Genomic DNA, 13,533 nt, shown 5'->3' on the forward strand with positions numbered 1-13,533 from the left:
TAGATGCTTTTTTTTGTACAGAAGATTATTCTTTCTTTATAGTCATAGTTATTGTAATGTTTAGGTTCCATATTCCTTACAGAAGGGACTTTAATTCAGGGCTGCAGCACCTGCATGTGGCTTTAGTACTACAGTTGCTGCTTCCTGTTTCCATAACCTTTGGATCGGAAACGTGTAGCTCTTTAAGCTCGGTATTTTTCTAGTGTATTATTTTTATCACCTCTTTAAGCACTGGCTTTTTTTTTTGTTATTCCATAGTTATAACCCATTTAAATTTCTATTTCCTTCAAAATAAGTTTTTTTGTTTTCCCATTCTAGTTTATCTGTACTAAACACTACCTTTTAAAATAATGGACGGTAATGTATTGTCCTAGCCTTCTTTTTTTCCTGAGGAGAAGAACACAGAAACATCTGCCTGTATGCATTGGTATGGTGTTTGTGCCTTAACTCAATTGCTTTATATAAATACTATTTGTTTTGAGGATTTTTTTTGTCCTCTATTCATTCTTGCACTGTCTTTTCAGCTGTTGTTTGGATTTAGTTCTTTTTTCCCCAGTGGAAGCCTTACAAGGCATTGGGCCTTCTCTTAGAAGAGTTTCTAGTTGCTCTATTATTTTTGTTGGTTCTAGGAGGAGAATTTCACAATAGCTGACCTCATATCCTTATGAGGACAGAGAAATTCCTTCAGGGGGGGACTGTAGAGCACCTGAAAATAGGGGAAAAAAACAGTCTTCCCAGGAAGGGTTTAACTTGTGAGTACATCTCCAAGCCTTGATTTTTCTATCAACAGCTGCTAGTTTATGATAGAAATTAAATAAGATGGTATTTTGCACTTCAGTGCACAGATGTGCACACATATATCTGATTCTGTCTGTCTTTCCTGCCTACTTCACATTCCTTTTATCTATAACGTGAGTACCAAGAGTGAATGTAGGGATTTTGTAGTGGGTGTTTGTTCGTGTTTTTTGTTCGGTTGTTTTTGGAGTTGTTTGGTTTTGTTTTGTTTTTTAATCTTAAAATAAAACGAATTAACCCTCTAAAATAACTATGTGACTGTTGTGATAAGTGTGCCCAAGTACCTCCTTAGCCATTACGGGTCCCCAGAATTCACTGAGGTGGGAAAATATTCTGTTTTACGGATGAGGAAATTAAATTAGAGTCACTGTTATGCTATAGAGAGGGTCAATGACTACATGCATTTTCTGTTCTTGACTTCTGAACACTGCCCCTGATCTGTCAGTCAAAAATGCGTATATTCATCTTGTCTTTAGTGCACAAAACACCAAAGCCTCTAAAACTATTCAAGATGCTTTAGCCGAAACAGTTTCTATCTTGCTCTTATGACTAGGTCATGTTCATCCTCAGTTCTTGCCACTGATTATTGCCTTTGCAACACATGCACACAACTTTTTGCCATCTTTAAACTTCTTCACGTCCCTGTATTTCTCAGTCATACCAGACTTTGCTGTTGAACAAGCAAACTCTGGCAGTACTCTGCTGGTATCGAGTATTTGGGTCGTCTCTTTCACAGCAACTCTTATTTTTTCTCCTGTGTGTGCTAAAGATAACAAAGTAAATTAAATGAAAACCATTACAGCATTTTTACTCAAAATAGCACCTCAGAAGTTTTTTTCTATAGTTCATCCTTTAAACCAGATTATTTTTTAAATTTCTGTTATCAACCTAAAAATAGGATTTTGAACTCTTAGATTATGTTCTTTTGTTTTGGTTTGTTTTTTTTTTTCTTTTTCTTGAGACATAGGAGAAGTTGCTTCAAACTCCAGCAAAGCAGATGTAGACAGTAGAAAACTTGCAGCTGATGGTCAGTGATGAGAATTTTGAGTTTGTAACTTCTTTTAACCCATACAGCTTAATCCAAAGAGAGACACACCTGTCTGTAATGTAATACTTTGTATCCCTGTTTAGCCAGCTGCTACTTTGGGAATGGCAACTCTCCTGCATGGATAATTTTGGCACATGCATATGTTCATTTGTCATGTCCTGTGACTTTAAAAATCATAGAATACTCTTTAAATAATACCTTTTTACAAAAAAGGTAACCTGTGTATACGGTCAGTTTTCACATTCTATTTTGTAGCACTTCACTTTTGTTTTACTGTGAATAGATGGCTATCCACAAATCCCAGGCAGGATCAGTGTACAGTGAACTCCGCAAAGTAACTTCTAAGTGTGAGGGGTTTACCCTTTGGAAGTTTTGGAGGTTTTTCCAGCCACCCACAGGAAAACCACTTCTTTGGCAATAGAGCTCAAGAGAAGCAAAAAAAAAAAAAAAAGCAACAAAGAAAAAAGAAAGGGAGCTATGATGGTGTTTCTTAATTTAGATGATCTGTTGTTTCCTGAGCAATCTTATGTTCTCAGGATAGCTCTGAGCTTTAACCTACAGTCATAATTTATTTTTTCATTTAAATTAAATGATGTTGTGAAAGTCGTTGTTTAAGGAGGCAAAGTGCTATATAAATTACGCTGGAGTATACTGCCCATGAGCTTGGAAGGTTACATGTTGCTGATGTAAGTTTTTAGATTTCTAGGCCTGGAAGAAAGCCTTTAGAGGAGAGGCTCTCACTTTTTACTTAGACATGGTGGAGCAATGTAAACTAAAGAATTACAAAGCTCAGTAATGGAGAAACAAATGCGTGAATTAAAAATGTGTAAAGCTTTGAACATCACAGAAAAGGGATGACACTGAATTCCACTTTTATTTAATAGTGCAATACTAAGACTTTTTTTCTTATTTTGAACAGAGTACCAGAGAAGCAGAAATCAAACTGAAAAGTGAAAGCAGAGTTAAACTTTTTGCCTTGGATCCAGATGCACAGGTTAGACTTCTTAAAAGGAAGCAGCAGGTTTTTTATGTTGATCATTTTGAGATGAAAACCAACTTACTGTAATTTTTCTTTTCTCTTTTTGAAGAAACTAGACTTTTCTAGTATTGAACCAGAAGTGAAACCATTTGAAGAGAAATTTGGAAAAAAGATTCTTGTGAGGTGTAACGATTTATCTTTTAATTTGCAAAGCTGCGTTGCAGAAAATGAAGAAGGACCAACAACAAATGTAAATAATTATTCTAATTACTTTCTGTTAATATGTTAATGAATGTCTTAATGGCAGGGATTCCTTGCTGTGATTGAGAAGTTTGTATTATGGAGATTTTTTTCTACTCTTTTAAATCAAAATGAAAACCTAAATCCTACAAAAAGTAACTTTGCTAATATTTTTGCTGCGCAATAGAGAGAGAAATTTTTCTTTTGCTGTCTTTTACATCTTGTCAGTAATATCTAGAGTGATGACTGTGTTTATGAAAATGTTACTCATCTTTCTTTTGTACACATTTTTACAGTGATATGGATACCAGCAATGACACTTCATTCTTTTTTTTTAATGTCTAGGTTGAACCTTTCTTTGTCACATTGTCACTATTTGATATTAAAAACAACAGGAAGATTTCAGCAGATTTCCATGTTGATTTGAACCACCCCTCAGTAAGGCACATGATACCCAGTGTATCTCAACAAATGATGAATGGCAGTGGTGATAGCTTACACAGAATTCAAGACATTCATGAAACTGTGTTACAATATCCAAAGCAGGTAAGAACTAGTAACCTAAAGAATTAGTAGGATTTTGGATACAAGAAAAGAGTTTTCCTATATGACTTGGATGACTTTCTATTATGTGTTGTAAAATGTTGCCTGCATTTTCCTTTTATATTTATTTCTTGTTTCATTTCTAGGGAATATTCTCAGTCACATGTCCTCATACTGACATTTTCCTTGTGGCTAGAATAGAAAAGGTATTACAAGGAAGTGTTACGCATTGTGCTGAACCATATATGAAAAGTTCAGATTCTTCAAAGGTATGTTATTTTCTTCTGTGGCATGAACAAAATACTGAGGCAAAGCAGGTTGATTTTGAATTAGTAAATATCAATCAAAGCCTTAGTTGTTTTCTAGTAAATTGAGATAACTACAATTTAGTAAATCAAATTCAGTTATTACTAGTAACTATTATTACATTATAGATAAAGTCTAACATTTTATTTGAAACATTTATTTCACTTTATCTAATTGTGACAATCTATGATTTTTATAATGTCTTTAAACTGGTTTGACAAAAGTGTATTGAACTTCAGCGTGAAAGTTTAGTTGAAAAATTTTGAACAGTGAAATATTGATAATAAATTAACTGCATGTCTCTCTTAGTTAATGCATCTTATGTACTATATCATCATTGACTTTTCCTTTGTCTCGCTTTCTGGTGACCATAGTTTACTGGAACTTTATCTGCACTCTTGATGGTTTTTTCCTTCAGAACTACTGAGATCATTAAGCTTTTGGGTTTGTGTATAAAATGCTTTGCAGGTTTGAGAGAAGTCGAAATCACTTTTAGAAATAAACCACTGAACCATCTTAAGTTTTCAGGAGTCTCAGATGACAAAAGATTTTAATGTTCTCTCAAATCTATCTACAAAAAGTTTTGTTAGTTGCTACTTCTTGTTTGTCACTGAAGAAATAGAGGTTTGATTTTGTTGATTTACAGTTACGCTTAAATAGCTGGGCCAGGATATTAGAGAAAAGTGTTTTTGTAAGCAGTCAGCTACTGTTGACATTCTTCCTGTTTTCAGCTAGTGAAAGGGAAGGAGGAATGGTTAACTTTCAGTGTCTGCAGAGGAACAGTGCTCTTTCCTACGGATTTACTGCTGGCCAAGCTACATGTAAAAGACCCTGTATTTTTCACTTGGTCTTAATATAGATCAACCTACTGATTTGCTTTTCCAGGAATGCTTGAGATTTTTTTTCAGCTATTGTTGGAAAACAGCAGCTTTATATTTTAGGAGTCTGGTTTTGAAGTGTATGCTGACTGTTACTGAAGTTAAAACAAACCTGAACTGAGTAGCTGATTTCGGTGGCCTTGGGCTTGAGCCACATAGGAAGGTTGAGCAAGCCCAGGTGTTCCCACATTTGATGCTACAGGCTAGACTTGTGATGCCCTGTGCTGCAGGAATAGCCAGTAGGAACACTCTTGGTTATATTAACTTATGTTGTACATTTCTGGTATTCAATTGCTTATCATTTTATACAACTGAACACTTAGTTTGAAATTTCTTTCAGTTCTTGTTCATAGGGATTACAGTGTATTAACACAACAGAACAGTAGTAGTTATATAGACCTCCATTTGTATCAGTGCAATGAGCAAGTTCCCATTCCCTGCAGAATTACTACTCTGGACAAGAAAAAGGGAAAACAGAAGTAGCAAATTCTATAGCCAAGGAGTCGCTTGTTCTCCCCTTAAACATTGATTTCATGATGATTATTTACCAAAGTTTTATGCTTCCAAGTGCCATTTCCCTCTTTTTACAGGAAAGGGTAATGGAGAGTTGGCTCAAACACAGTAATAGAATCAGCTCTTTATAATGTCAGCAGCATAGATCAGACATAATATTCAGGCAGTTTTACTCTGTAGGTTGTTTTGTCTCTGACAAATAATTTTGCTCTGTGTAGACACATAGGAGAAGCTGATTTCTGGAAAAGAGAAGCCCACTACTCTGTCAGAAACTTCTGCTTAGATCAAGTGGTTCAGCTCAGTGTTGAACATCTCATACCAGTGCATTTCTAGCTCTGATTGTTGTACATGTTGGCTGTATATAATGGAATTTTTTGTTATTTCAAAAGTTAACAAAACCAAAAATTTGAACTTTTAATGAAAACAATATTGTTATGTCACTACATAGGATTGTCCATGTGCATAGGAGTGTACATGTGATCTTCATAAAACTCCTCTCCATGTTCTGTGTGTATTTGTAATACAAGTATTGCAGAGTATCTTAGTATTTAGTCTGCGGGAATGTATTCTGATACATAGGGTGAGTGGTGAATGGGGAGCAAATGGGAGTTGAAATGGGTTTTTTTCCTGGAATTTGAGTTTTGTCTGAAGAAACAGTTGATTTTTTTCTCTAGCTTTCCATATACGTTTTGTATATAATAATTTTTTTCTCACTTAATTAAATATTTATTATCGAGGGTGTAGATATGTCTGTGTTTTCACCTGTGAAATGCTGTGAAATGAACAGGCTGTGCTTAACCTGAAATGAATCATTAAGAGGCATTTTCAATTGTCTTTCACTCACATACTTATGATTAATCTTCTAAAGAAGATTTTCTAATTCATGTCAGTGTCAACATATGTTTTTTTCTTGTGTACTAGTGGTGCAAAAAATTTAGCTTTTCAAGCATGGCATTTCTCGTGTCCCTTACAGGTTGCACAGAAAGTTTTGAAGAACGCTAAGCAGGCATGCCAGAGATTAGGTCAATACAGAATGCCTTTTGCCTGGGCAGCTAGGTAAGGACAAATCTTGTCAATCAGGGTTTTTTTCTTGAGTTTTCTCTAACATTATTTTCTGCATCTCCCTTCTTGTTAAACTTAATGTGCTATTTAAATTGTTGATACTTTTGCTTTCAATTAACCAAAGCTTTCTGACAAATTTACACTTCAGCTCTGTAGTAGGAAAAAAAGTTATAAACATTCATTACATTATTCTTCAAACCATTAAATATTGCCAAGTGTTTTCTATTGACAATATTTTTTTAAGCTACTCAGAATGAAATGGTTCACACTTATTTGTTAGACTGAGCTCTTTGTACGTTAAAACTCACCTACAAGAGTATTAAATGTGTAATATGGAGGATGGTGCAGTATGCTCTGATTTCTAATAAAGAAATTTCCTGAAGTGAGTTTCAGCACTTTCATAAACTCAGCTGAAAGCAAGACTTTTACTTTCAGGACGCTGTTTAAAGATGCCTCAGGAACTCTGGACAAAAATGCAAGATTTTCTCCTCTCTTCAGACAAGATAGTAATAAACTCTCAAATGAAGACATGCTGAAATCATTAGCAGATTTCAGAAAGTAAGTCTGATTTTTCCCACTTTGAAAAACAAAACCAAACCAAACAAACACCTGAATACTCCCCATTCCTCACCCTAAGCCCCCCCCATATTTCGTTATGTTCTTGAACTGGAGCATCTAATGTTTTGGATATATGTATTTGTATGTCTTTAATTTCAAATATGGAAGCTGTATAAATATAATCAAGACCTTCATACAGGCTACAGATCCTTCCTTTGCAGTGTTTGGCGGCTCCAAGCAGGACTGAAGTGTTATGCCACGTGTAACATGCAATCAGCATCATAACCTGAAGTAGCTCTATGCTAGGAGTTATACTCACACAATATGCTCTTCTGGTTCTCAAAGGAAAGCAAATATGAGCATAAATCATCTGTTCACTGACCTTGGACAGAGAATGCTAACTCTCAGGAAAAGGGATTCAAGCCAGTAGCTAGTCCGTGTTCCTTGGGAGTGGATGTCTCAGGATGGCTAAATAACAGAACGTAGGTTATTTTTTTTTACAAAGTATTCTTAAAGACTTCATCACTTTGTGTGCAAGAATGTATCACCGACAGGTGATCATATTCATAAAGTTGCTAATCCCCTTATTAAATAGGATGTAAAATAATAGAGCAATCTTTGCTGCTTTGCAAAGATGTTTCCACTTCTGTTATGATAGAGTTAGCTGGAGTGGTATTGATTTGAACGATCACTAAGCGCAAAAGGCTTGGGCTGTAGTTTCTTTATTTTATTCTTGCTTAACAAATCTGATGAGGAGATGAGGTTTGTAAGAGGTATTTTAAGTCACTTTTAGCAAGTGTCTTAGAATTTCATTCAAGTTTATGTAGCATTGAAATGACTGTGTACTGATACTCCTTGCCATAAACAGTATTACTGGAATTGAAACTAATAGTAAATGAGCCTGCCACGTCATTTTACTTTGTGAATTAAGAAAATACTTTTTGTTATTTCAGCATCCTGTTTATGGAATCACATACAGTATTTCACAGGAATTATAGTAAAAAATAGGTTATAATGTCTAAGGCATAGATGTTGGAATTGAATCCAGACGCCAACCTGAAGTTGTTTGCTTCACAGCATGGGATTGCATTTTGGGAAAATTTTGCACCCACTTGCTGTGCAATAATTTAAAAAATCATACTACTAACTATCTTTACTAATAAAGGGTTCTCCATAGTTTTACATTGGAAAATACTTGTACTTCAAATCATATTTCTGAATTAGTTACATGATAACATATAAGAAATTTCAGCGTTGGTTAGTTTTGCAGCGTGAGTTTGTAGTCTAGAAAAAGGAAGAGGTAGGAACTTGCTGATTTCTCTTCCCTCCCCAGGTTTACCCTACTACCATGAGTGCTTATCACTGGCCATTGAGGTTTAAAAAACTTACTTATAGATCCCCTCTTTTCTGCAAATGATAGTAAGTTATTACATGGCAAACAAAACCTATATTTGTCGAAGTTTTTCATTTTGATTTAAAGAAAGAAGTCATTCTTTTTTGTGACTTTTTCCACACTTTTCCACATAAAGCCTTTTATATTTTCCTGAGAATTTAAAGGAAAAGAAAACTGTGAATCTAAGCAAAAAAGACCGATCAGTCATCCACCCTCAAAACACCTTTCCTCTCATAGTCCTGTTTCAGGATATTACTTTTGCCTCTGTTTCCTATGATCTTTTTTTGCTGGTATCTGATTTACATTTAGCCTGACTTTGAGGTGTTTGTTTTTTTTTTTTTCCTTCCTATAGACCTGAAAAGATGGCCAAACTTCCTGTTATTTTAGGAAATCTGGATGTTACAATTGATAATGTGTCACCAGATTTTCCAAGTAAGTATTAACAAACACTGTTAGATGGTCATTCAGGCTTTTTCCTCTTCGTTTTTTTATTCGATTTTTTTTAATGTAATTTCAGATTATGTTAACTCATCATACATTCCCATGAAGCAGTTTGAAAGCAGCACCAAGACACTAACAACATTTGAAATAGAGGAGTTTGTTCCCTGTATACCAAAATACACTCAGCCTTTCACCATCTACAACAATCATCTTTATGTTTATCCAAAGCACTTGAAATATGACAGTCAAAAGTCTTTTGCAAAGGTGAGTACAGGAAAACTCTACCTTCTTTCTCAGGTTTGGTTAAGATTGTTTACAACAAATTTATTTCTGTGATTATCCTTATGATTAATTGTTTGGGTTTATGTTTTTAAATACTGCTTTAGGCTAGAAATATTGCGGTGTGCATTGAGTTCAAGGATTCTGATGAAGAGGATTCTTTGCCTTTAAAGGTTAGTCTTTTGATTTTTTCAACAGATAAAAGAAAATAGTGAACAGGTAGCTAAGTAACACAATAGTACAGGATTAATTCATCTAGTTTGGGATGGTGGCTTCTGTCCTTTTGCATTTGGCATAAGGGTAACTTCTGGATGGCTTGCTTGTTTTTGATATAAAGGATTACTAAAGAACCCTCAGATCACTTAATTTCTTTATATCAACAAAAATTCCAGGAATAAACTTGTTGCAAACAAGGGTGGTTTATGTGTACTCCACAGTAAGTTGAAACAGCAAATCTTTAGATCAACTGGAGAGCCAAGCTCCATGTTTATTTATGAGCCATCAGAGTGTATAAAAGGTGTCTGGAGTAAAAAATTAGAGAAATGTGTAGATATCTTGAGGTGAAATGACAGAGTCAGCTCTACTGCACAGCAGGCAGACTACAGATCATGTAGTCTGATCCCTGATCAGACTGTTTCCTTTGCACAGATCCCTGTCATTGTTAACACAAGTTAATATATTTCAAATTCTGGGTGAAACATTCTAAGCTGAGAGTGAAAAAAAAGGATCACAGGGTTTTCTGTTCTTTTTCCCTTTCTTCTAAGTGTATCTATGGTAGGCCTGGTGGACCAGTATTTACTAGAAGTGCATTTGCTGCTGTTCTGCATCACCACCAAAATCCAGAGTTTTATGATGAGGTAAGCTACCCTTCTGAGCTAACTTTTACTGGGTTACGTACTAGGTAAGTTTCAAAAACACAGGAAAGTATTAGAGGATTGCAAAGTTCTCAGTTAAATCAGATTCCCCTTTTCACTGTAAGTAATTTTTTTGGAGTTTTGTATGTGTGATTCTTGATCTTGCTTCAGATAATATATAATCTGGAACTACAACCATCAATGCTCTAGCTGAAAACTTCTACAGAGACTTCTTTGCCTTTCAGATTAAAATAGAATTACCCACTCAGTTACATGAAAAGCACCACTTGCTGTTCACCTTCTACCATGTCAGCTGTGATAATTCAAGCAAAGGGAGTACAAAGAAGAAAGATGTTGTTGAAACACAAGGTTTGTACACTAATGCTTTACTTTCAGTAACTACTGGGGAAATTTTTTGAAGTGTTCTTATCTGTTAACCTGTGACTTTTGTGATCCATGTAATGCTTCCTACTTACATTATACTGACTGAAAGACTACATAAAATATTTCTTCTAATTTAAATGTTTCAAATGTTGGTTCAGAATGTTCATCAAATGTATGGTGTTCTTGAAACTCAGTGACAATTTATCTGCATTTTTAATAATTTCTAATTGTTTGAGTTCAAATTGTGTGGCCTTTACAGCAATATTTTCTTGTTTCTGAATTACATATCAAAATTATTCAGTAAGACTTTTGTAAGGGTTTATGTTAAGTTTCATCAGGTATTTAAAATTACTTGCCTTTCATCTTCCGTAGTTGGGTATTCTTGGCTTCCTCTGATAAAAGATGGAAGAGTGGTCACCAATGAGCAACACATCGCCGTGTCAGCAAATCTTCCATCAGGCTATCTTAGTTATCAAGAAGTGGGTGTTGGAAAGGTATGCTATATGAAATTGCTCTAATCTTGGAAAAAAACAATGTGGAGAGGAGCTTTGATTGTAGTTCCCCAGTCTGATGATAAGATTTAAGTAATTTTCTAGTAGAATTTATTTTCTTTTATAGTTGGAATGGAATGCTTTGCAAAAGTTAGATGTCTGACTAAGAGGAAACAAACTCAAAGAGAAATGGGAGACCAAAAAAAGAAGTATTAGGGCAGATTGATTCACATTCTTGTAAAAGTCAGGAAGTTAAGTTGTTACATATTTATATTTGTTATTATTTAGCCGATGTACTTAAGAAATGCTTAAGTTTCGTTTTCTGTAGTAATTATTAACTAGAAGTTACAGTAATTTTTTAAACATATAAAACTATTTGAGTTTATGAAGGTATGCAAATAATCTGAAGTCCTTTACTAAATTTTTTTTAGCATTTCATGCTGTCTCCTTTCAGTAAGTCCTTTATTCCTGAAAAAGTCTTATTCTCACATCTCGATTTTTGTGATCTTTATGCTTCACTGGTAAAATTTATGGTTGTATTTTTCAAAGCAGAAAGCTTGCATAATTGTAAGTCATAAAAATTATACCAAGGAGGATACAAAATGAAAATGTGTTAGGGGATTTGACAAAGAGATTGAAATGCAGAGACAAAATTGACTGATTATGGAGGAAGAGACCTAAAATCAACAGCAAGAGGTGCTGCTCTCCTCCTGTTCTACCACCTGTTCTTTTTTGAACTCTGCTGTAAGCTTTCCAACCATCGTCTCCTTCACATCTTTCATCTTTTCACATTGTAGGTGTATTCTTTATGCCTCTGCTGTTCGTCTCTGCTCATGCCCATGGGTAGAATGTTAGGACCAATATGACTAATTGTAGATCTAGCAGTAAAATCTCTCCCTAAGTGGTTGTCAGGGTGAGCATTCCCATTCTCAGTTCTTTGGAAATGGGATGGGAAGGAAGCACTGGCTGCTACCTGTCAGTGACATATGTTAAGCTTTAAACTGTGTGAGTATCTGTGGAAATTCTTGTGTTATTTTTCTCAGAGAACTAGTACATAATTCTCTCTAGTCAGAAGTTTCTTTGCAGTTGTAGGGGAAACATGAACTCTATGCTGTACAGAGAATCAATTCTGTTAGCCATTGGGGAAATTCCTGTGGGACCTTGAAAAAACATTTTAAGCTCATAAATGCTTTTGGTAATATTGCCTGCATAATTTTCCTTTTTTTATGACTTTATTCATTGCACACATTTCTTCAAACTGTTTTTTTTCTTTCTAAAAAAAGTGTTGTGAATTATACTATGAACCAATTGTTTTACTTTAATATACTGCTGTATTATTTTACTTTTCCTCTTCATATGTGCATGCAGCATTCTGGTCCTGAAATTAAATGGGTAGATGGAGGCAAACAACTGTTAAAAATATCCACTCATCTGGTGTCAACTGTGTATACACAGGTGAGTTATAAAACAAAATAAATTAGAGAAAGTTTTAGGAATAATGTATGTTTATTGTATGTATTTACAATATTTGGGAAGATTCTTGAACTCAGTGTGTTCATCTCTTACTTTTTTGTCTCTTGGACATTTCTCATGGTATCTTTCTTTTACATCAGCTGTGAAAAAACAGAAGATCTTAAATGGAATCTATTCAAAATATGAGCCTTTTGTCTACCACCCTCCATTCCAATTTGAATTTTCCAGATAAGAGGTCACAGTTTTCTGAAAGCTATTTACTGACATGTCTGCAATGCAATGAGTCCTGTTATACCTGCTCATGAAAAACATATTACGATCAGTTGGGATAATTAAGTATGCTGTTTTCTGTACATCAGTTGGAAGCATATATAAGTGGCATTTTGTATAATGGGTATTCAAGAAACACTGGAAATTTTATATATGGCTTAAAAAATATCAAAATATTAAATAAAAATATTAAAAAATTATCAATGTTACATATAGACTAAATAAGTCTTCACACTTCAGTAATTTTTGAAAATTGAATCGATGGACAAAGATATGGATTGCTACATATAAATATTTTTAATGTGTTGTGTTTCAGATTATGGATAGTAATGTTTAATTATTTAATTTGTTGTTCTTTTTGTCTTTGACAGGACCAGCACTTGCATAACTTTTTTCAGTACTGTCAGAAAACAGAATCTGGAGCTCGTGCACTAGGAACTGATCTTGTAAAGTATCTTAAGGTATAAAATGGCAGTGAATAACAGATTATTTTATTTATTTATACTTTTCCTTTAAACATTACCTAATGTACATTTCAACAGAAAAGTACAAGTAGGTACTTCTAAAATGCTGAAAATAAAACCTGATTTTTTTCCCTAATTTACCTTAATGTAGAAAACATTTGCTGAATATTTATATTGGAAAATAATCTCAGTTGCTTTCTGTGCAGTATTTCTGGTAGTGTGCAAGCAGTGTGTATTTTTGAAAAAAGACTTGCAATAAATTTTATTGTTTCAGAATTTATGATTTAAATGCCTTTTAGTCAAGAGAGTGACAGTATTACTACTTTCTTTTAGAGCCTTCATGCTATGGAAGGCCATGTGATGATAGCTTTCCTGCCAACTGTTCTCAACCAGTTGTTTAGAGTTCTCACTAGAGCAACTCAAGAGGAAGTGGCAGTCAATGTGACAAGGTAAAGAATTTTAAGTTAAGTGATGACTGGGTTATCACATAAATCTATAACTGAGTAGCATTTTTGCTGTTGCAGTCATAGTTTTCTTTATAGGCTTACTTGGTTTTGACTTC

General features: G+C 34.4%; 1 protein-coding gene across 15 annotated transcripts in view; it reads left to right on the top strand.

Moving 5' to 3' along the window:
• The window catches only part of DOCK9 (dedicator of cytokinesis 9), a 112,934-nt gene that overhangs the window by 55,288 nt on the left and 44,113 nt on the right, over positions 1–13,533 (top strand). For all 15 annotated transcript variants that reach the window (XM_027644848.1, XM_027644905.1, XM_027644881.1 and 12 more), the window contains exons 10-24: positions 2,763–2,837; positions 2,932–3,072; positions 3,408–3,608; positions 3,752–3,874; positions 6,276–6,358; positions 6,800–6,922; positions 8,668–8,747; positions 8,833–9,020; positions 9,143–9,208; positions 9,800–9,892; positions 10,135–10,258; positions 10,646–10,767; positions 12,133–12,219; positions 12,879–12,968; positions 13,305–13,420. In XM_027644848.1, the coding sequence (XP_027500649.1) occupies positions 2,763–2,837; positions 2,932–3,072; positions 3,408–3,608; positions 3,752–3,874; positions 6,276–6,358; positions 6,800–6,922; positions 8,668–8,747; positions 8,833–9,020; positions 9,143–9,208; positions 9,800–9,892; positions 10,135–10,258; positions 10,646–10,767; positions 12,133–12,219; positions 12,879–12,968; positions 13,305–13,420 (1,712 nt within the window). The remainder of the gene's footprint in view (positions 1–2,762; positions 2,838–2,931; positions 3,073–3,407; positions 3,609–3,751; positions 3,875–6,275; positions 6,359–6,799; positions 6,923–8,667; positions 8,748–8,832; positions 9,021–9,142; positions 9,209–9,799; positions 9,893–10,134; positions 10,259–10,645; positions 10,768–12,132; positions 12,220–12,878; positions 12,969–13,304; positions 13,421–13,533) is intronic.

This window comes from Corapipo altera, unplaced genomic scaffold (assembly GCF_003945725.1).
Source record: "Corapipo altera isolate COAL_440 unplaced genomic scaffold, ASM394572v1 0, whole genome shotgun sequence".
Taxonomy (NCBI): domain Eukaryota; kingdom Metazoa; phylum Chordata; class Aves; order Passeriformes; family Pipridae; genus Corapipo; species Corapipo altera.